A 22,772-nucleotide genomic window follows, 5' to 3' on the forward strand; every position below is an offset into this window, starting at 1 on the left:
AATCTTGTCTGTAGAAGTGACAATAAGTGGCATCAGTGAACAAGACTACCACAGTGGCGTAGCTGAGGAGGTACAACTGCTACTACGCTGCTTGCAGCACAAGGCTCTCTTTCATATTCCCTCTGGAAAAAGAATGGTTCTGTGTGGGCACACATTCACACACTTTTCTAGCCCTTGCTAAGTGTATCTGTAAAGGCTTTACTTCTACAGTTAATAACTGGAAACTCCAGGAGACATCATTTTTTCCAAGACAGCCTTTTTTTTTTTTTTTAATCCTGTTTTGCAAAAACTGCCATAAAAGAGGTATCAAACTGTTTTAACAGATAGCTTTGACATAGCAATAAGGCTTTATTTTAAAACACTAAGAATTCATACAAGCAAGATCAGTTTGTCTTGCAACTATAAATTTGTAAAGATGTGTTTAAAACTTAAACTGGAGAGAACAAGATGACTGCTTTGGGGTTTTTTGCTTTGTTTTTTTGTTTGTGGGGTTTTATGTTTGGTTAGGGGTTTTTAATTAATTTGATTAAGAGCGGTGAAAAAATATTAATTTGTCTAAACACTGCCAGAGATACTTTGGAATTAATGCCTTAATTTTTATGACTACACTCTGGAAAAACTTTAAGACGTCTTAGATGGAGAGTCCCATAGCTGATTTGCTTCAAAATTTACCTTACTAATGGCCTGAAAGACAGAGGCTTCTCTAAGAGGAACTGCATTTTTGTGACTTAGGTTATTCCAAGAGACAGACTTCAGAGGAAGGGGATTACTTCAGTCATTTTTTCAATGACTGAAATTTGCATCATGATGAAAATTAAAAGCTGAAAAAAGGATTTTTTTAAATATTTCCAATGAGAAGCAAGTGCACAAGAGGTCAAACACTGATAGCTATGGGTTTCTTTTGTGCCTCACTTATGAGTTATGACCATCCTTAATTCAAGAACAAGATGAAAAAGCTAATCATGAGCAGCTTAAAGGGAATGCAGTATTACCACAATTAAAGCTTTCAACAGCTGTTGAAGAAAACCTGGTGCTTGAGACAAGATCCACAGTTATCTTAACTATAAAATTTACAGTTCTGCTCAGAACAAACTGACACTCCGAAATTATACAGGGTGCATTCAGCCATCATGTTCCTCTTGTATCTCCTGACATTCAGGATTAACAGCACCATCAGTGCAATCCTATGCACTCTCTCAAACTAACAGTGGGAATGGAGAGTCTTCTCTAGCTTCTGGGACAATCTGTGCAGGGAAATGGTCATCTGTTCACACTGCATGATGTAGCCGAGGCCTAAAATACTGGCATCTCATTCTTTTGATTGTGAAGAAGTACTAGCAGAGCTAAGAGTAAAATTTTCTCCAAAATGGAAAACGTAAGAGCATTTCCTATTTTCCTTCATGCCAAAAGTTTTCATAAAACACACATTTTCCTCTTCAAAAGCAAGAAGCTCCATGGACAATGGAGCTGCAACCCCCTGCATGACTGCTCAAGACCCTAAAGGAGACTTAACAGCCTAAAGGACAACAGCATGAGAAAATCAGCTCACAGGTCTCCAAACAGCCTCTTTTTTATCCAGCCATACAGCATTACAGGAAATGGAAGAGAAGAGGACTCCTGACTTAAAGAATGTGACTACTGGGAAAGAAAAAAAAAATAAGGGATCATAATCCTGGAAGACAAGAATAGGCACAATGGGTATTTCAGAGGCTTGCATCATTGATGACCCTTACTCACCCTCTGTCTTTCATAGTACAAAAGCAAAACAGATTCACCACAGCCCTGCCAACCTTCCAGATGTCTTTTTAATTTTTTGTCAATGGAGACTGAATTTGCTATCACATTAAAGTACAACTCAGAAGGGAGGCCTCTAGTGGTACCAAAATTTATTGGGCGAATAATGCATTAAATGTGCTTACAGGTCACAAGTGAAAACTAGAAGAGTTTTAGAAAGGTCGGAGTTTTTTGTTTCTTGGTGGGTTTGGCTGTTTGTTTTGTTTTTGCTTCTAAATGAAAGATTTTGTTTTACAAAGCCTTACCTCTGGTTCAGATTTTACTTCTGATTTTGCTTGGCCCACTGGGGTGATTGCTTTGGCTTTCATCTCAGGCCTTCCCTGTGAGTTTCCAACACCAGCTACAGACTTGGTGGCAGACATTGTGCTGGTAATGGGTTTGACCTGAGCAGCTGGGGTGGAGGTTCGTCTGTTGTTGCTCATTTCCATAGCATGTGATGGTGCTATCGGCAACTCACGCAAGTTACTATTTCTTGGAGCAGTTGACTGTAGCTGCTGATTTGGACGCTTGACAATATTTTGTGACGGTGTACTCTGAAAAGCAGAAAGGAAAAAACCTGCAGGCTTCTACTACAAATCAGACTGAAGTGCTTCGTGTTTCACATTTTCATGATTTTGAAGAGGCACAGTAGAAATGAGACTATTTTAACAATAGTCTTAGGGCTTGGTTGTTTTTTTTTTTTTAACTAAAAGCAAAAGTGAATCTTGTTTAACTTCTTTCTCAGAATCAGCCGCACTGTGTGATTTCATTTCCTAATCAAAGCAATTACTTTGAAGTACAGTCTCATTATCTCAAGCACTGCTACAGACTGTTGTGCTACCCAACCAACAGAATATGCTGCACAAAGGCAAAGTCACAAGACATGAATGGCACTATCTGAACCAGAAAGCTTATTTGCAGTGATACAGAGAGGCCTTCAAATTAAAAGACAGTGCCAGAGTATTGCACTCCCACACAACCACAGGCTACCAGCAGTTCTGAAGTCTTACTGAGCAAATCTATCTTTCAGAAACCCTTTATTGCCAGTTTTTGGGCAACTGAATCATCTCTTACTGGACCCAGATCAAGAAAAACACCCAAGACTGGAGAAGAAAATTAAAAGGGAAAGATACAAGTGCTATTTCTGGATGTAGTGCTATCATCCAAGTGCTATAATTTGGATGTTATAAAATGATCAAAGCAGAAAAGAAGCAAGAAAGGGTGGAAGAAGGGAACAGAGTAGGAAGGAAATAAATGGGACTGGAAAACCATGCTGGTGAGATCTGAAGCCTGTGCTTACATGTCTGCTACTCATGCAGAACTACACAAGGCAACAACATTGACATATGTGGTACTTACATGCCTTGGCTTCATTGGACCCTGTCGTGGCTGACACTGCATCCTGTTGTTATTTGGTGGCTGCTGCTGTGCGGCCTGCATGTGAGGCCTGAACTGTGGCTGGTTCATAGGCATCAAGGGCTGTGGCGGCCCTTGGAGATGATGATGGTGTTGCTGCTGTGGCTGCTGGTGATGGTGTTGCTGCTGCTGGTGATGGTGCTGCTGAGGTTGAGGTTGTGGCTGAGGCTGTAATGGAGGATGCAAAGGACCCTTCACATGAACAAAAAGATTATTTGGTTTTAGTTTCAAGGTAATAAACTCCTGAAAAATAGCTCCAGCCTTCCAAGTCCTCAAAAACATCTCTAAGCAGCTATGGACTAGGGTAAACCAAAAGTATACTGAGTAGAAACCAGACTAACAGAAGCTGTACAGGGTCGTCATTCTGCACTTAAACCTGTGTAAGTCAACAGCTGAAATGGAAAAAGACACCTGCAAAGGTTTCTGCCCTCTGTCTGCTTTTTTAATTACTTTTAAATTTGTTTGTTTGGGTTTTTTTATGATTTTTCCCTTCTCCAGCATCATTAGACTTCAGGATTCCCCCAGGTTCAAAGCGCAGACACTATGAGAAAACCCCGCATAAATCCCACAGAACATGCACGGCCCTATACATCACTCTGCACAACCCCAAATCATTTATCCATTTCAAACATCACTTCAGCTTCCTCCCGGTTTGCAGGAGGCCCCCGGCTCCCTGCCGGGCTCCGCAGGTGAGCGGCAGAGGGCGCTCCCGCCCTGTTGCTGACCGGGACAGGGGCCAGGCCGGGGCCACTCTCCCTACTTCTGCGGAGCTAAAGCAACTTCAGGAGCCAGGGCTGAGCTGCAGTCTCACTATCTGAAATGCGTTAGTGCTGCCAACTAGGTAGAAGATTAATCACTTTTTCAGGTACAGCAATTAAAAGTACTACAGGTCCATCTGCCTCATACCTGTAATCTCAAATAACTCTTACTTGAGCCACATTACTCCTTACATGGTAGCACTGGGCCACTTCACATGCTCCTCACAGGCCCCTTGCCACTGCAGACCCATACCTGCATGGTGGGCTGCGTGTGTGCAGCAAGGAAGGGCTGTCCCGGAGCCTGCAGGAACTGCTGTCTTGGAGGGATGAACGGCCGTGGATTTGCTGAACCCGGCTGGTTGAAGTGGAGAATTCCCACAGGACCTTGAGGCTGCATGTTCGGACGAACCGGCCGCTCCCTGGGGAACACGGGTTGCTGGCCCTGCTGACTGAACGCTGGCCCGGGCTGGCTGAATGGCATTGGACTTTGGGTAGGGACAGGATGTGCGCTATTAAGAAGTGGAGGAGGTGGTGGTGGTGGGGGGCTTCGCTGCTCAAATAAGGGATGAGTTGGAAACCTTGGATCTGTGGAAATCAGGTAAGCAATTAAATGACAACCTCCCTGGGACACAAACAAGCTTTTGAAATGTAATGCTCTATATTGATTTGGAAGAGTTACCTGAAATCTGTAGAAAGCAAAACTGTATGGGATGTTTTAATTTCAAAAGCTACCTTCAAGGCTATGTTTCTCTTGCTTCTGCCACTTGTGTATAAAAGGAATTGATGCCTGAAAGACCAGCACAACTGGTACTTTGCTGGAATTAGCAACATCTTTTAGAAATTCTACTTTAATGAAAACAAGGGAGGATTCCAGGGATTAGAGTATACATATACACACACTTAGCAGCTATTTTATTTGCTACACTGTATCATTTTAGGTAACCTTAACAGATTTCTTACAAAACACACATTTTCCAGGTGGTTAAAAACTTACTGGTGGAAACTAAAGCTCATGAAGAGTACTAGTATCATAACAAATTACACACAACTGTATTGCAACCACCACTTACACACTAACTTCACTTTGTATCTGTATAAAAATATCCAGGTTGACGGCAGTTACAGATACGAGACATTACATCAAAGTAGTAAAACCGTAAGAGACCACTGGAATTTTTGATATGTACTAGTCTGGCTACATCAAACAGGATCTTCCAGCCTTCAGGTTCTTCCAAACACTTCACATTGTATGATAAAATTTACACTGCATAGCCACTTTACAAAAAGTGGATTGTGTATGTTAATGGAAAGGCTTACCTGCTATGAAGAAAGGATCTCTTTCCTGTGGAGGTGGAGGAGGGAGTGGTGGTGGCGGTGGTGGTGGCCCTCTCCACTGGTCCTGGATTGGCAGCCTTGGGGCTTGGGAGAAGTTGGTGGGAACTGGTCCAGGCGTATGCTGCTGAAATTCCGGAGGGCCCTATTTTATAAGGCAGAGCTAAGATTAAGACTAACATCCAGGAATTTATCTATTGCCTGCTATAACTGCTCTTAAAAGTACAGTTGCTTTATGAATTATCTCCTATCATCTGCACAAACTGGCAGCCCTTAGTGAGTCATTCTTTCACAATGGAAGATCTATTAAACCAAAGTACAGTATCTTGAAGTGAATTCACAATGCTTTAATAATCACTAGCACCGCAGGAATGCCATTTCTTCTCAAGCTTATTGCAATCCATGCAATTATTGACCTTCTTTCCCATTAATCCAAAAAAATCTGAATGTCTACTTTAGAAGATATTCCTGACATTTATCTTCTTAAACCATGATATTCTTTACCATCAATTCAGTACAACGTAAGCTATAGAAGTGAAGCAGCTTTACTTAAAAGAAAAAAAAGGAAAAAAAAAAAAAGAGGGGTGGGGGAGGACAATTTATGGCATCCAGAAAATTAAAGAAAACATCTTTTAAAAATAAATGACAGTAGAGTCACACTCCCATCTATTCACAATGTACCATCTAAGGCATTATAAGCAAGAGTACAAAATTATCTTTCATCCAGTAAGGTGGGTCTGTCTTTTTTATTCATTCAAATGTGAAATGAGCCTTTATATATTACAAAAACCAGGATGGCAATCCAAAAGAATAACATTAATCCAAAAGCAGAATTTTGCTCAAGACACACTTGAGTCACACTATCATTTTTTCTTTTATATCTAAGTTGATAAAATACGTTAGCAATGTCTGATAAACGGAAGAAGCTTTGCTTCACAAAAATTATTATATGCAGAAGTATTTCCTTATTATGATTAAAACAAATGACGAAAGTCATCTATGAACACCTTTGCTTTCCTCTTTTTACAGATTCTGCAATCAGTGGTGGCATCTGTTCCGTTTACATTTGATGCTCACCTTAAAGCTTTTCAAAACAGAATTCAGGTCAAACACTCCCTGCTAGACTGAAACACAGTCATCAGCAAAGGATCATACAACTACACTGCAGTGGCTTATAATCTGCTATACCAACAGTATGTGCAGTCCCACACTATCCTAGCTGTACTGCAAAAAAAAAATATGAGCAAAAGCAAGTCTTCACATAGCAAAAATAGCTATTTGCCCTGGAAAATGAAGTCTACTCACTACTGAAGTAGCACGAGACAGAGCTGCTTCACATACTCCTACCAGCACAATACAAGTGGGATTCGCAAGGCCCAAGCCAGTAGCTGAGAGGCATTGGGGATCACAGCCATTATTAAATCTCTGGCCCTCTTTAAACTCCTAAACAGGGATATGTGAGATACTAAGACCTCTTACTTGGAAGCAAGACTGTGACTACTTATGTCATTATACAGCTATCACTTCTAAATACTTTTTCATTCCTAGAGATTAAAGGGTCTATATCCCGTCGTCAGTGCTCCTAGTCAGCCAGTCTCCTCTGGGTTTTCATTTAGTGGAAAGACAGTATATTACACTCAAGCATGACAGTCCTCATAACATACATGTAGTTTGTAAGAGGAGCTGCTACACTTCTACAAGTGAACAGTTACCAACAGAAAATATTCTTTCTACCTTGGAAAAGACTAATGCCTTTGTATTTTCACAGGCTGTCTGCAAAGAGCAGCAGCTGGAGGAAGAGCAAGCTATTTGGGATGGAAAAAGTGACATTTATTTGTCCCATCAAAATCCATTCAGGGTTAGCTGAACAAGGCTGCTCAGCTGCATTGCCCTTCCTTGTGTTGAGCTGGACAGCACTGACTGCCTGCCAAAAGAGCAACTGAACACAAACCTTCAGCATCCTGACCCTTTGCTCTTAAAATACAACTTTTAACATGACTGCATGGAGAAGCTGCCAGAGGTACTTTTTAACTAAGGTTAAATGCATTCCCTCATCTTGGAAGCCGTGGTGATAAAAGCCTATTTCTCAATGTACTGCTCTTACAGCCATGCTAGGGAATACACAGTGCTTCTGCAAGCTGCACAGCCTTGAGGGAGGCATCCCGCAAACCAACTGGTATTCAGCTATTTAGTTATTTGTTTATGAATGCATGAGGTCATTGCAACACAGGCAAGGGAAAACCAGTTCATCAGGGCAGTTTCACACAAGACAGTTTTTATCTTGCATCTTATTTACAGCACACAGTCACACGAACATGTCACACCTGGGGAGAGAAAACAGTCAGAACAGACAACCTGTTTTTTCCTATTTTTGGAGTGCTTGGCTTGGAAGCTCTGCAATTCTCCCTGTATTTTTCTCTAGACACAATATATACCTATATGTATCTTAGCTCTTTCTAAAATAGACAGCAAAAAAATTATGTGGAAACCTACCGTAACATGGGCTAATAAAACATACTTATCACATATTTGCCTTTTGAGCTGAAGAACTGGCAGCAGTAATGATATGGCTGGGCTTGCTTCCAAGCACCAAATGGCACTACAGCAACCACAGTCTCCTCTGCCTTCTTCTTCTTAACTCAATGTATTCTGCCCTGGTTGCGGTATCAGACCAGAGTCTCTCCTCTCGCTCTCAAATGTCAGTTTTAGTGCTAGGTTACAAAATACAGACTGAGGCTATGAAATAAGCAGGTATCTCTGCTTCTATGACCAAATTTGTAACACAGTATCAAGCATCTTCACAGTATCACAGCATGCTAGAGATTGGAAGGGACCTCAAAAGATCATCCAGTCCAATCCCCCTGCCGGAGCAGGAACACCTAGATAATGTCACATAGGAATGTGTTCAGGCGGGTTTTGAATGTCTCCAGGGAAGGAGACTCCACAACCTCCCTGGCCAGCCTGTTCCAGTGTTCTGTCACCCTCACTGAGAAGAAGTTTCTTCTCAAGTTTAAGTGGAACCTCTTGTGTTCCAGTTTGTACCCATTACCCCTTGTCCTATCATTGGTTGCCACTGAGTAGAGCCTGGCTCCATCCTCGTGACACTCCCCCTTTATATATTTATAGACACTTATAAGGTCACCCCTCAGTCTCCTCTTCTCCAAACTATAGAGACCCAGCTCCCTCAGTCTTTCCTCATAAGGGAGATGCTCCACTCCCTTAATCATCTTCGTTGCCCTGCGCTGGACTCTCTCCAGCAGCTCCCTGTTCTTCTTGAACTGAGGGGCCCAGAACTGGACACAATATTCCAGATGCGGTCTCACCAGGGCAGAGTAGAGGGGAAGGAGGACCTCTCTCGACCTACTAACCACCCCCTTCTAATACACCCCAGGATGCCATTGGCCTTCTTGGCCACAGGGGCACAGTGTTGGCTCATGGTCATCCTGTCGTCCACTAGGACCCCCAGGTCCCTCTCCCCTACACTGCTAACAGGTCATTCCCCAACCTATACTGGAACCTGGGGTTGTTCCTGCCCAGATGCAGGACTCAACACTTTCCCTTGTTATATTTCATCAAGTTATTCCCTGCCCAACTCTCCAGCCTGTCCAGGTCTCGCTGGATGGCAGCACAGCCTTCTGGCGTGTCAGCCACTCCTCCCAGCTTAGTGTCATCAGCAAACTTGCTGATAGTACACTCAATTCCCTCATCTAAATCACTAATGAATATATTAAATAATACCGGTCCCAGTACTGACCCTTGAGGCACTCCACTAGTTACAGGTCTCCAACTAGACTCTGCCCCATAGACTACAACTCTCTGGCTTCTCTCTTTCAGCCAGTTCACAGTCCACCTCACTACCTGATCATCCAGTCCACACTTCCTCAATTTAGCTGTGAGGATGCTGTGGGAGACTGTGTCAAATGCTTTGCTGAAGTCAAGGTAGACCAAATCCACCGCTCTGCCATCATCCATCCACCGTGTTATTTCCTCATAAAAGGCTAAGAGATTGGTCAAGCATGATTTCCCCTTGGTGAAGCCATGTTGACTGCCCCTCATAACCCTCTTATCCTTGATATGCCTTAAGATGGCACCAAGGATAAGGTGTTCCATCACTCCCCCAGGGATGGAGGTGAGGCTGACCGGTCTATAGTTACCCAGGTCCCCCTTCTTGCCCTTTTTGAAGACTGGAGTGACATTTGCTTTCCTCCAGTCCTCAGGCACCTCTCCCGTTTCCCAAGACTTGGTAAAGATGATGGAGAGTGGTCTAGCAATGACTTCCGCCAGTTCCCTCAGCACCCGCGGGTGCATCCCATCTGGACCCATGGATTTATGGATGTCCAGATTGCTTAACCGGTCTCTAACCCATTCCTCATCGACTAAGGCAAACCGCTCCGTTGACCTGACTTCATTTAAGGTCTCAGGGGTACAGGGCTCTTCAGGACTGCCCGCAGCAGAGTAGACAGAGACAAAGAAGGCATTCAGTAACTCTGCCATCTCTTTATCTTCTGTCACCAGGGCATCCATCCCGTTCATCAGTGGGCCTACATTGCCTCTGGTGTTAGTTTTATCTGCCATGTATTTGAAAAAGCTCTTTTTGCTGTCCTTGACCCTTCTCGCCAGGTTTAATTCTAAGGAGGCCTTAGTCATCCTAGCTGCCTTCCTACATCCTCTAGCAGCAGCCTTACATTCCTCCCAAGTGGCCAGCCTCTCCTTCCATGACCTGTAAACTCTCTTCCACTTGAGCATACCCAGCAATTCCCTATTTAGCCACGCAGGTCTCCTGGCCCTCCTCCTTGACTTCCTATGTGTCGGGATGCTCTGATCTTGAGCTCAGAAAAAGCAATCCTTGAATGCCAACCAACTATCTTGGGCCCCTTTACCTTCAAACAGCCTTGCCCATGGGACTTCCCCTAGCAATTGCTTGAAAAGGCCAAAGTTTGCTCTGCTAAAGTCCAGGGTTGCAATTCTACTTGCTATTCTACTGGTCCTACCACACAAGATCCTGAATTTCACCATCTCGTGGTCGCTGCAACCAAGGCAGCCCTCAACCCTTACTGCTTATCTTCCCCAATATCAATTCTGTGTCCAATTAGCTTTACTGTTCTTTTGGTCCTGCTTTCTCTTCAGATACATTCTCGTACCCCCATTGCATCTTCTGCTTTGCTGTTGGTTCCTAACCCCAGCATGGATCCAGCTTTCCAGCTCCCTGACTCCATGGCTGGCAGCCCTGTCTTGTGGCAGCCAGTCAGAAGCTCTTATTTGCCCCCGGCAGACCCTGCCATGTTTGCCTGTACACTTAGTCCAGGCAATTCCCACTCCTTTGCCTGTCAGGGAAGGATTAAATGAGAGCACAGGTTGAAAAAGATCCTCTACTTACGTTTTAAATACATACTTCTTCGTACCAGCTTGCCCTCTCCTGCCAGCCTGTACCCTCATCATTATGCCCAGATCTACCTCATCCCAAAGCAGCAACGAATTGCAAATGCATGGAAAGTCCTGCTGAATTTCACACAGGTCTTACATACCAAAACATCCCCAGTGCAGCCAAACTCAATTTTCTTCCTTGAAAACCTGGGCAATAATAAAATGTTTATAAATATTTTTCCATCATTTCAATCTTGGAATGAAACTATTTGGAAAATTTCAACCAAAGCAATTCAAATTGAGGCAGGCAACCAACATATCATCTTGGTTCAAGGCACAGAAGCCTGGTAGTACTACACACACTGGGAGCAGCTGTGTATTTCCCATCATAAGGAAACTTTAAACCCGTATGAAGTAAGCTTTAGTTAAGTTTTAGAACTGAATAACACAAGGGGGTTTTAGAGCTAAGAAAGGTCACACTTTAAAAAAAGTTATGCTATAGTTTATTTACAAAAATATTCCAGAAGCCAATAACCAGAAAGATACTTTACTGCTACAAACATATGCAATACTGATTTCAAGCTCCCTTCAGTACCAAAGGTGTCCACCCAGCTAAATTTAAGCAACAAATATTTACTGTTTTCTAACCACTTTCAATAATTTTAAGACATACTAACAGTTATCCAACTGTTATCCAAAAATCCCAAGAAATGCCTACCAAGACACACTGAGAAAACATCTTTTTTCCTCTAGTTTTATTAGTGGTGTTTTCATACAAGTATATCCCACAACACAAGTCTGGGTCAAAATAATTGAAACCAGTTCAACAAAATCAGAGTAAGACGGAATTATTTGATGTTTGGAACATTTCCTATTGACCTCTCTTTTTTCTGTCCTTAAGAATTTGGGAGGTTGGATGGTTGGGGTGTGGGATTTTTTTCCACTTTTAAAGATTCCAGTTAAACTTTGTGGCTCAGAAGTTTTTAAAGATAGCAAATACTTTCCAATCCTAAAGCCAACCCCTCCTTCTCCATTTTACATTAAAAGTAACATGAAGATACTTTTTATATCCTGCAACAAACGTAAGTTGCGCCCCTCTGTCAGGATTCATTAGTGCCAAAGCAATGACACTTCCCTGCCAGAAAGCTTACCCCATGCACAGGGTTGGGTTTTCTGAAATCCAAGTTTCAAAAAAGGCAAAACTATGAAAAGATGGCTGACATAAGTCACACCACAGTATGTGCATGCACAGTATATGCATGCTATACAGGAAATTGAGTACCGCTAAGAAATGCCTACTGAACAGATTTTAACTTCATGTGTATGACATTTTGAAGAATTACTAAAATATGACTGATCACATTTCTTGGCTGATAACCACAGGCCCCTCATGCAAAATTAATTGCAAAGACATCTGTTATTTGCTGAAAAACGAATTACCAATATTTGCTAGTTTGAGTCTCTCAATTAGTTTGATCCTCTTCCTCCTAACATCTGTGAAAAAGACTGACCTCTGCTTTTTCCCCTACACCAACTTAGCTTCTGCTATCCCTAAAGAGTGAAATAAAATTTTGCCCTAAATTACAGTAACATGGGCAGGGAGAATCTTGTATTTTCAGATTTTTACGTCGCTGAGATTTTTCTTCTGGAAAAAAGCTTTCAGGTCAATTCCAACAAGAAATTGATGGTGTGATGGATCAATTTCACACATATGTGAAACTTGAACTTTTAAAGTTCAACTACAGCTACTACTTCCAAAAAACACAAATTACTTTTTTTTTTCCTAATCTGTAAGAAAATATGTAAACTATAGTGGATATTTTTCTAAGTTATGATGTGCTTGTCTGTTATTCTGAAATACCATTACATCTTTTTCTTTTTTTTCCAATCCAGTTCAATAGGAACAATTCTACAACTTCATCTTTTACTAATGTTGAATTCCAACTTTCCTAAAGTTAGTACAAAGTAAAGGAACACTTCTCCACTACTTACCCTTTTTGAGGGTGGGTTTGGTTGTGGTTTTTTGGTTGTGGTTTTGTTCTTTTTTTTTTTTCCCTTAACAGTATTTAAACTATAATTCTAGAAGTGGATTATTTCCCCATTAGTGTTAAACTTTACATTCAGCAAGTATCTGGTGCTAATAACCCCCAAGTGCCCTCTGGTATTTTGCAGAAAAGACCACTCAGACCTATTTAACTTTAAAAATTAATGAAGAGCAGGTGCAAAACACAGTTTTCATAATGGTCTATTTTTGATAAAATAAGCATACTGTAACATAGATGCATAATAAATCTCTATATGCACAGTAGTTACTCCCATTTTTCACGGTTTTGCTATCCGGACAGTTTCAAATTACAACCAACTATTTAGTACACATGTCAATGAAGACTCCCTACAAAAAATAATTTTAACTATTACTTTACTGTTACTAAACCTTTTAGGAAACCTCTCTACTTACTAAATTTCAGTCTTCAAAATAACAAAAGAGAGAACTGAAAATTCATACTATCAGCTGAGGCTGTTTCTACTTTTCAGTCAAACACTTTTCAGTTTGTGGGGAAAACACAAAATATTTACGTGCCTTTTCAGCAAGATTCCACAAGGCTGGTTCACGTTCATACAGAAATGGTTATAAAGATGGTGTTAACAAATGTCCATATAAGAATGACCCAACAGAGCATATACGGTAACTTCCTGGAGAAGTCTTCTCCTTCTCGTCATTATTGGATCATATAGTACCATTATTATTTAAAATCATTAACATGGATTACCAGATTGATTACTTGGAAGGGCACCAAACTGCAAGACTTCTAAAATGGAGTTTTTAGCTAGATTTAAAGCTTGCTGCACAAAGAGGACAGAATAAGGAAACAGAGGAGCACTTGAAGCAGATGTACCAGTCATGCCACAGTCTGGCCTTGAAGTCCTTAACCAATCAACAGGTTCCCCTTAACAAAACCGCAACCACTTCAGCACTGTAATTTCTTCTAAACCACTACCTGTAGCCCTGGTGTTAACCATTTTGAAGACCTGAGAGACCAACTGTCATTTTGGAAAGCCAGAGGGCTGTTGAACAGCCTCTCAGCAAGGCTTTGTGGGCCACAAGGGAACCCAGCCCTGGCCATTTTCTCTTTTCTGTGAAAACCAAAATAAGCCCATGCCTTAACACTGAAAGCAAGGTACTGAAGATTTTTCTTAAGCTACCAAAGAAAGCAAATTTTGGTCTGTACTTTTCCCTGATTTTTAGGAGTGTGCTGAGCTCTATCATTTAATTTATCTTCATGCAATTTTACTTCAAAAATTCTTATGTACTATCTTCCTTTAAATACAAGAACTAAGGTCTAGAAAGAAATTACACTGGAAATAGGGTTCTGTGTAGATTTCCAAAGAGACCACAATCCCAGGCATTTTAGAAATACTTTAAAGGTGAAGATAACAGCACACTGAAGTGCTCCTGACAGGTATTTTATTGTCTTAAATTTTTAATTTTCTGAAGTTTACTCTGACAAAGAAAAATAAATGTACCCACCCTTCCTCCCCCACACAGTGTAATTTATAGCTCTGATATTATATAAAAATGTCAATTCTGCATGCCTGCGGGTTGTACAACTTCCCCTTTTACTAACTCTCATTATTTAATATAGCTAAGGCATAACTTACACCTTATCAATCACTTTTGGAAAAAAAAATGCAATGCAATAGTGTGTCTACAATTCATCAGAGTTGTGAATAGCTCATTGAACATGACTTTCACACACTGGCAATCCCACCTTCTGAAAGAACATGAGATAAGGTTACTTTAATCCTTTCAAAGAACTGCACTCTTCTGCCTTCCTTTTATCCCTTTAAATATCCTTCCTAGTTAAGAAATTAACATTCTCTCTCATACAATTCTCACACAAATTGTACTTTTACTTTTCTGCATCTCTTGTTAATTACATGATGTTATCTCCAATAATCTATTCATGAAGCACAGATAACTTTAGTTACCAATAAAAGGGAAAACTTAGCATAAATTGCTTAGCACAAAGTTAATCTTATAAAGCAAGGAATAAAGAGGATCTAACAGCTATTATATGACTTATCAGCTTCTCTAAAAGGGTCACTCTACTTTTTTTTCATGAGACTAATTAAATACCTTAACAATGTCATTGAAACTTCATGAATCTTTCAATAAAATACACCCTGCCTCTACAACATGTTTTCATTTATTAAGCTCACTTAAAATGCAAAGAGCTAGGAGAACCCCATTGACAGTTGAGCAGGGCCACTCAGTTAATTCTTCTTATATGGTTTAAATGCAAAGAATAATGACCACTATAACCTATAAAACTATAGCCATCTGTCACAAGATGTTAATCCTCTTATTTCAGCAGCTACTAGACTTTACGAAAAGCTTTCCTACAATGCCTACCTTCCACTGCAAGGAATTGACTTTTCATCTGCTTGTGTAGTAAGCCCTGCTTCATACATCATGGATGTATCAAAAATTTTCAGGTAGAAATGTATGTATCTTACAAACATGGCTCTTCATAGTATTCCCATTTACTGTGTACAACATACAGAAAGGAAATGATATACTGAAATTTTATAGTAAAACTTTATTTGATATTTCCTTAATTACAGTTTAAATGACTCAGCTGTGTCACACTGATCCCTGTGATAGTCAGGTAATTCCATCAAAGTAAACAAGCACCATGATTTTTCTAATGGATTTAGTATTATAAGAAAACCTTATATAAAAACTCATGCCTTAAATACATTTCAATCAAGGACAAAACTTAAAGTCCAGAGTAATCATAAAGCTCAAGATAGCAACTGTGTACTACCCATACACGATTCTTTTCAAAGCTTCTGGAATATATCTTTTGAGGGGGAAAGTGTAAGCAGACAGTTAAGTGCTGGTTCAAGTATGTGGGCTGCCCAGATCCTAGCATTATGGGCAGGCTGAGTTCGAGAAATAATGGGTTGATCTTTTCCCCAGCTGAGCTGAAAGAGATTTTTTTATATTAAAATGTACCACATAACTGGGACAAGCTTCTCTTTGATACTACACAGCTCCAAAAGATAAGAAATGTGTTAGGAGGTTTAGGCCTCCTGACAAGTCCAAGTCATCAGTTAGAGAAGTCACCAGTGCCTGACTTCACTGTTTAAGGTCCCAAAACAGAATTCAGTCACCATGGAAAACCATTACAAGCAAAGAGATAGGCATGGAATCCCTCATTATTTAAGCCAAGTCATGATCAAATAGCTAAAATAAGAACACAGGCAATACAAAAAAAGAAAGATACTCCAACCATACTAATACAATCCCAAACGGTTCAAGAAACTAAAGCTGAAAATCAGATTCATTGTATATTAAAAGTATCACTTTCCAGCAAGTTTCAGGGCATCCTCCCCTACTACATCAAGCAGGGACATATTTATGTTGCAAATAGAGACAAAACCACTCCCAATCTCAGTGTATTTCTGTAAGAGAAACGATAAAGCAATACAGCCCACAAGCAACCAGCTCTTCATGGGTGGACCTTCTGAACCTCCATTTGTTTTGCCATCAAGGTATGTATGTTAGAAAAGGCAAATCTGCAGGACATGCAATCCCACTGAAGAACAATTCTCAGGAAACACTCCTAAATGAAATGCAGGCATAGGAAAAGTATCCCAACTCTAGCTTTAAATTCCTAACACTGCTGATGCGCAGAAAAACCATGCTCTAATCCATCTGTTTTGTATGGATGAAGAAAGGGTGTCTCTAAGCCAGCAGAGCTGCCTCTCCCCAGCCACAGTAAGAAACTGTGACAGAGAAGTTGTAGCAGGCTGCACTTCTTCAATAAACCCAGCCCCTTCAGATTAGAGCATAAACCTAAGTAATTTCCTCAACAGGTGTTTTGAACTAATTCATCTGGAAGATTCAATTTCACTTTAGTTTACAATCCTCTTAAGGGGTGTGGTGTTATTTCTGTTTGGCACCCTCTAACTTTTTAACATTAAATACAATACAAACAGAACTTGGAGAAAGTGCAAGGGATATTAGTGCCATTTAGAATTATGAACTTTCCCTTGAAATAACAAATTCATACTCATTTTATCTACAAACAAAATCCTTCTGTGTATTTTTTGTTCTGAAAGCTAACCGTTTCAGGAACGTGGCAAAAATTAGGGACCCAAAAGTTCTGGACCTCCTCTGCCTTCAGAACTAGTGAGATAAAATAACTAAGAAGATTCACATGTTTTCCTTGGACCTATCCCAAACTACTCCATGGAAGTATTACTGGAGGTCTTGGGGACGATGCTTCTCCCTTCAACAAAAAAAATGCTCAGGTTGCTATAAAAACATCAAGAAGCAGCTAGCTTTAAAGAAAATAAATATTAGAATTTGCAAACACACTGTTGTGAGGACTTTTCAGATCCAGAGCTCCCACTGTGCCTACAGGTACTACTCTGATGTTGTACATGAAGGCCTAGGCAGTTTTTGCCTTTTGGAAAGGAAACCCCATACAGTCAGCCACTAACATCCCTCTGAACTACCATATTTTACCGTAAACAGTAGTATATGACTGGTTTATAATGAACTAAGCTTTTTTCTTTCCACATTCTAAACAATTAGCAGGAACTGAAGGTGCAGATTGAATAAATACCAGTTTATAGATTTATAATTTTTGTACTGTGATGACACTAATGCACCGAATTATCTTTTAAAAGGACATTTTTCTCAACTCAGTTAAAATAGCTTAGAAGAACTACACTGCAGGACTCTAATAATAAGTATATTTTAGCTCTTCATTCAGTATTTAAGCACTAGATTACTCTTACTGCATTGTAGTAGGATGTCAACCGCGTATTTTAACTGGATTTCTGTATGAATCCTGATTTCTGTGAAACATCTCTAATAGTGCCTAATTCATGGCTACATAGCTATATGCACAGTACTTTTTCCTCAATAAAAATTTGTGCTTTGCTTGCAAGGCTTAAAAAAATTTTCATATTTCATTCATACAAATATATCAAAACTGATGTACATACCCATATATGTAAAAAGATATCTCAGTTTTTTTACTGTGAGGGTGCCTGAGACTGGGACAATCTCCCAGGCAGGTTGTAGAGTCTCCAACCTTGAGACAGTCAAAACCAACATGGACAGAGTCTTGAGCAGCTGGCCCTGGGTGGCCCTGTTAGAGCAGGGGTTGGGCCATATGACCTCCAGATATCCCTGCCAACCTCAGCCATTCTGTGATTCTGTACCTATCAGGTACTAAAGCTGAGATTTAAAAACATCTAGCACTGCTGACACAGGAAAAAAAATTAATTCTACAACACTAGTTTTCTTGGCGGTGCTAAATAGCAGTCGCTTAACACAAAGGTAAATTACAATAACTATAAAAGTCTTCCATTTGATTTTAACATCTATGGAGCATGTGTACAGGGGGGAGCTAGTTAAAGGGTTCCTGCATTTAGAAATCATCTATTTCTCTCTTATTTAATAGCTGTTACCATCATGTTTTGCTGCTGCCGCTCCTCCTGCAGATGGGAATTCACTGATATGATTAAATTTGATGGTATGATAATGTATGGTAATCGTGATTAATCAGAAGCCCACTAGCAAATGGAGGATGTTGGGTATTATGTCACCTGCATTTTAAACTGCATTCCCTCTATGCCAGCCTGACAATACTTGACAGCTGGTGGGATCTCATGCTGCATCTGCTTGCTACTACTTATAGATCTGATAAGAGAAAGTGCCTATCATTCCTTCACTATCTTAAGTGCTGTAATTATACAGCTTTGCAGTCAAGTTCTGAAAACAGTGTTAAAAACAAAGCTTTTTGCTAGCTGCTGAACAAGCTCAGTCTCACATCTGCAAGGGCTATAATCTGAAAGAAATGTAATTTGATGCAGCAGTCTCATTCAAACATGATTTGCATGAAATGCTGTGTAAAGCAGCATCCAAGAAATGTCAATCAACACCACCTGATACCATGTATCCTGTTAAACGAAAACAAAATGCTTTCTACACTACCTGTGATCTGCCACCGCTACACAGTAATAGAGTGAAAATTTCATTTATTCTTACTCATTATAGTAAAGCCATAACTAAAGCAGAATAATTGTGAGGAAGTAGGAAAATAATTTTCACAAGTGGCTTCTTATTTCCATTAACAGTTTGTCTCCTACATACATACTGTTGCAAACATGTACTAGTTACTAAATACCATTACTTACTTAATGCCAGTTTTAAATGATTGACTGTACTCAGATGCAGGACTGTTTAAGTTGTCCTTACTGTAAGTACTGGAGAATATGAGCCATGATCTTAGTAGCAGCTGGCAAAACCTTGATTCGTATGTGGAAACGCATGGCCAAATTAGAAACAACAGGAGTGAAGGGCTACCTGCACTTCCCACAACAAACAAAAAGCACTACTACAAGGAGGTTTGTTTTAAAAAGCACCACTGCTACATACTGCAAGGGGTGTTTAAAGGCATACTAACAGACCCAAGAGCACTAATATCCATTAAACTGACCCAAGTTTGCTACCATGGTGTTGTAGGCTTATTCAAGTCAGTCCCAGGACCGCTTTGGGGAAATAAACTATGCTGAAGTACCTTTTATAATTAATTTGTATAGCACTGATATCTTGTTTGTCTAAAAGAAATGTATCAAACAAGCAGCAATGAAGAACGGCAATCTCTTTTGAGCAACAACTTGAGCACATACTTAAAAACCTCTCAAAGATTAAAAGCCTAAAGAAGCATTTAAAAATAGTGTTTGAATTACAAATAACACTAGAAAGCTTAGAATTCACCAAAATAGGGTTCTCAGAAATGGTGGGGAAAAAATTAATCAAAACTAATCAACTGCCTCTGACAGCATTCATTTAAGACAGTACCTCATGTCCTGGAGAAGCTGAATGAGAATATACAGGAAGTTTATATAAGATTTCTACAGTTAAAAGGAAAAAAAAATCCACAAGTATTCTTTGGGATAAAGATTATTTTGAAAAGAAATTGTAAGGTAAGTGCTAAAACCAAATGATGTCAGAATCCCCTAGGAACTGAAAAGACATACAGTGGAGAATATTCACAAGGGCCTGAGGACAAGTCACTCTATTGAAGTCTTTTATTTTTCAATACTGAATAAAACATTAAGTTATACAATTCAACTTTTTCAGACTTAAATTCAACGGTTACCTAAAAGACATCCAGTGCACTAAGGTGTCCTATCAAAAGATAAAAGCTTTGTTCATTAAAAAACTTCAAAGCCTTCCTGGCATAAATTAGTCAGGCAGACACTAGTGCCACTTCATCTTGTGCCCCGTATCACTTCAGACTATTCTTACTCCAGTTCTGAAACTCAAGTTGATTTAAGTTCATAAAATGTATCTGTGGGTTGGACATGTGCCCAGCTCACACCACACCTAGGGTATCAGATTAAGAACAGTGCCAGAACTGGCATCACAAAATCACAGGATGGATTAGATTGGAAGTAACCTTAAAGATCACTTAGTCACATCCCCCTGCCATGGGCAGGGACACTTTCAATTAGACCAGGCTGCTCAAAGCCCTATCCAACCTGGCCTTGAACACTGCCTGGGATGGGGCAGCCGCAACTTCTCAGGGCAACCTGTGCCAAGTGTCTCAGCACCTTGATAGCAAGAGTTTTTTTCCTAATGTCTAATCTAAATCACCCCCCTGCCAGTTTAAAGCCATTACCCCTTGACCTGTCACTACAAGCCCTTGTAAAAAGTCCCTCTCTGCTTGTCCTGTCAGCCCCTTTAAGTATTGGAAGCTTCTCTAAGGCTCTCTAAGAGCCTTCTCTTCCCCAGTCTGAACAGCTCCAGCTCTCCCATAGGAGAGGTGCTCCAAACCTTAAGAGCATCTTCATGGCCTTCTATGGACTTGTTCCAACTTTGAGAATTCTCCTGGCAAAAGGCATACAGCTGCATTAACAGGCTCTGCTCCCTTTGCAGTGGTTTCAGAGAAGGATCCAAGACAGAGACAGCGGGGAAATGGCCTCAAACCCAAGGAAATACTCTACTTTGAGCCATGAGGCAGGTTCCCCCCAATTTACTCTTCACTCTAAATGCCCCACTCCAACCACAAATGTGGATGGTAGGGATATCCCACAATTTCTGGCTGAAGAATGTTATCAGTGAAAACATCTTCCCTCTTCTGACACGCTTTGTCCCATGGCAGGCATGACAACAGTCACTACACTTTTTATCTCTATCTCTAAAATGCACACACATGCCACACAGTTATTACTTCAGTGTTCATTAATTTAATGATGTCTGAAGTAAAAGGTCTTTACAAATATTTCTTCAGGCAAATGCTGAAATATTTCAGGCACAGAATGTGCTGTGGACTCACATAAGGGATGAAAAGACGTGGACCATCAACAGCTCCCACTTTCGTATTTAGTAATGATCTGGCCTCTGTAACAGTTGATTAGCAGCAGCTTACATGTAATTGTTTAGAAACACCTTTTACATTTTCTACTGATTTTCTTCTTCCCTTGTTTTACCCCACCTTTCTTCACAGAACTTTTAAACTACTCTCTTAACAGGAGTTAAAAGAAAAATTAGCCAAGATAACAAACACTGGAGGACAGGAACCACAACTGTCCCTCTTGTGTAACAAGAAAAACCACAGGCTCCTGCAGAGAGGCATCTGCAGGAATTACTAATGTGGTCAGAAAACATGCAAAAAGTTCAGGAGTCTCATACATACACATAGTCTCTGAATAAACTATTCCATCACCTTCCTTTAAATGGATCAGTCCCCATAGCAGACTGTTATTTATGAAATTCCAACTGTGACACTAAGACAGGATCTTGGAAAAAGACATCTTAACCACTTTAAAGCAAAGGTAGATGATAAAGCAAGACCTTCAGAAGGACTCTGACAGAGGCTAGCTTAATCTGTTCTTTAAACAATTTAAAGAAAACACACGCTTGGCACTTGCACAGCTCCGCATTAATTCAAATACCTCAAAAAATATTAGCATTGACTACGCTTGAAGATTGGATTACTATCAACCACAGCCACCTAAAGAGAATTGTGCAATTCAGACAAGCATAGAAGCCTTCACAGAACTCTGATCTAATTCTGAGTTACCACAGGTTCACCACATTTCTCAGCTGTAACATGCTCAGATTCACCACTTACTCAGTTTTAGTTGGCTGAACATATCTCTCAAACATCACTCACATAAGTCACCTTTGAACGCTTATGGAGTAACAGAGAAAGCTTCCTCATTTGTTTCAAGATTATTGTAAATGTTAAAATAACTCTAAGTAGGGAATACAGATTTATCCCATTGGGTCCTTTCTAGTAATTCCTCTCTAAACATTTCAGGAGTTAAGCTCTAAAATAAGAAATATCTTAACAATGAGCCCTATCCTGAAATATTAAAATTTAGATTCAAAGTGAAGCAAGTTTAATCAGTCCCAACTCAAAGCAGGTTCAATCCTGATCAACATTACCCTGATTTAATACTACATTATTTCCTATGATTTAGAACTCACACCAATATGCTAACATGTTCATTACAACTTTCCCCACCTCCTCAGTTACATTCTTCTGCAGAAGGTTGTAAGAAATTAACCATTACGTGGTTACAAGTCTCTTGATTAGCCCCAAATTAATAATACCTGGTTTCCAATGGATTTATGACTTGCAATTGATTAGCTCTGATAGAAGTTCTTCCCATGTTCAGAGCACACATAGGCTCTCTGTGTTGAGAAGTTTCTCTGCTAGGTAAGATAGGAACTTAAGAGGCATTTCTTCCTTCAGTTAGGGCACTAGTCACTTTTAGGTCTCTCCCCTGCAAGATGTTTATTACCTTTAATATTTCCAACTCTGCCACATTCAATCAAAATAAACCATCCAGCTCGAAGTTAAAGGGGAAAGCAGGCTAAAAACTTTTAATTCTAACCCCAAAGTGTTTTTTTTTGGAAACTAAGCAATCAGAAACTGCAATTCAATATTACCCTGTGATTAGGCAATCCTAAAACCAAGAGCAAATTCAAGTTATTACATATCCAGAGATTCTTCCTACAGTCAGCAAAAGGATGAGTGAACTACAGTCTGGAATACTTCTTTGATCTTTTCAAATGGCTTGTCAAAGTTG

The 22,772-nt window shown here is 40.1% G+C and overlaps 1 protein-coding gene across 6 annotated transcripts in view; it reads right to left on the reverse strand.

Moving 5' to 3' along the window:
• Window positions 1-22,772, reverse strand: part of RBM33 (RNA binding motif protein 33) — a 103,293-nt gene that overhangs the window by 35,324 nt on the left and 45,197 nt on the right. For all 6 annotated transcript variants that reach the window (XM_057416457.1, XM_057416459.1, XM_057416458.1 and 3 more), the window contains exons 11-14: window positions 5,265-5,424; window positions 4,201-4,532; window positions 3,133-3,381; window positions 2,040-2,327 (exon numbers count right to left, since the gene is read on the reverse strand). In XM_057416457.1, coding sequence (XP_057272440.1) covers window positions 2,040-2,327; window positions 3,133-3,381; window positions 4,201-4,532; window positions 5,265-5,424 — 1,029 coding nt within the window. The remainder of the gene's footprint in view (window positions 1-2,039; window positions 2,328-3,132; window positions 3,382-4,200; window positions 4,533-5,264; window positions 5,425-22,772) is intronic.

This window comes from Pezoporus wallicus, unplaced genomic scaffold (assembly GCF_028554395.1).
Source record: "Pezoporus wallicus isolate ANWC-B61680 ecotype Strahan unplaced genomic scaffold, APGP_CSIRO_Pwel_v1 contig_3847, whole genome shotgun sequence".
In the NCBI taxonomy this organism is placed as follows: Eukaryota; Metazoa; Chordata; class Aves; order Psittaciformes; family Psittacidae; genus Pezoporus; species Pezoporus wallicus.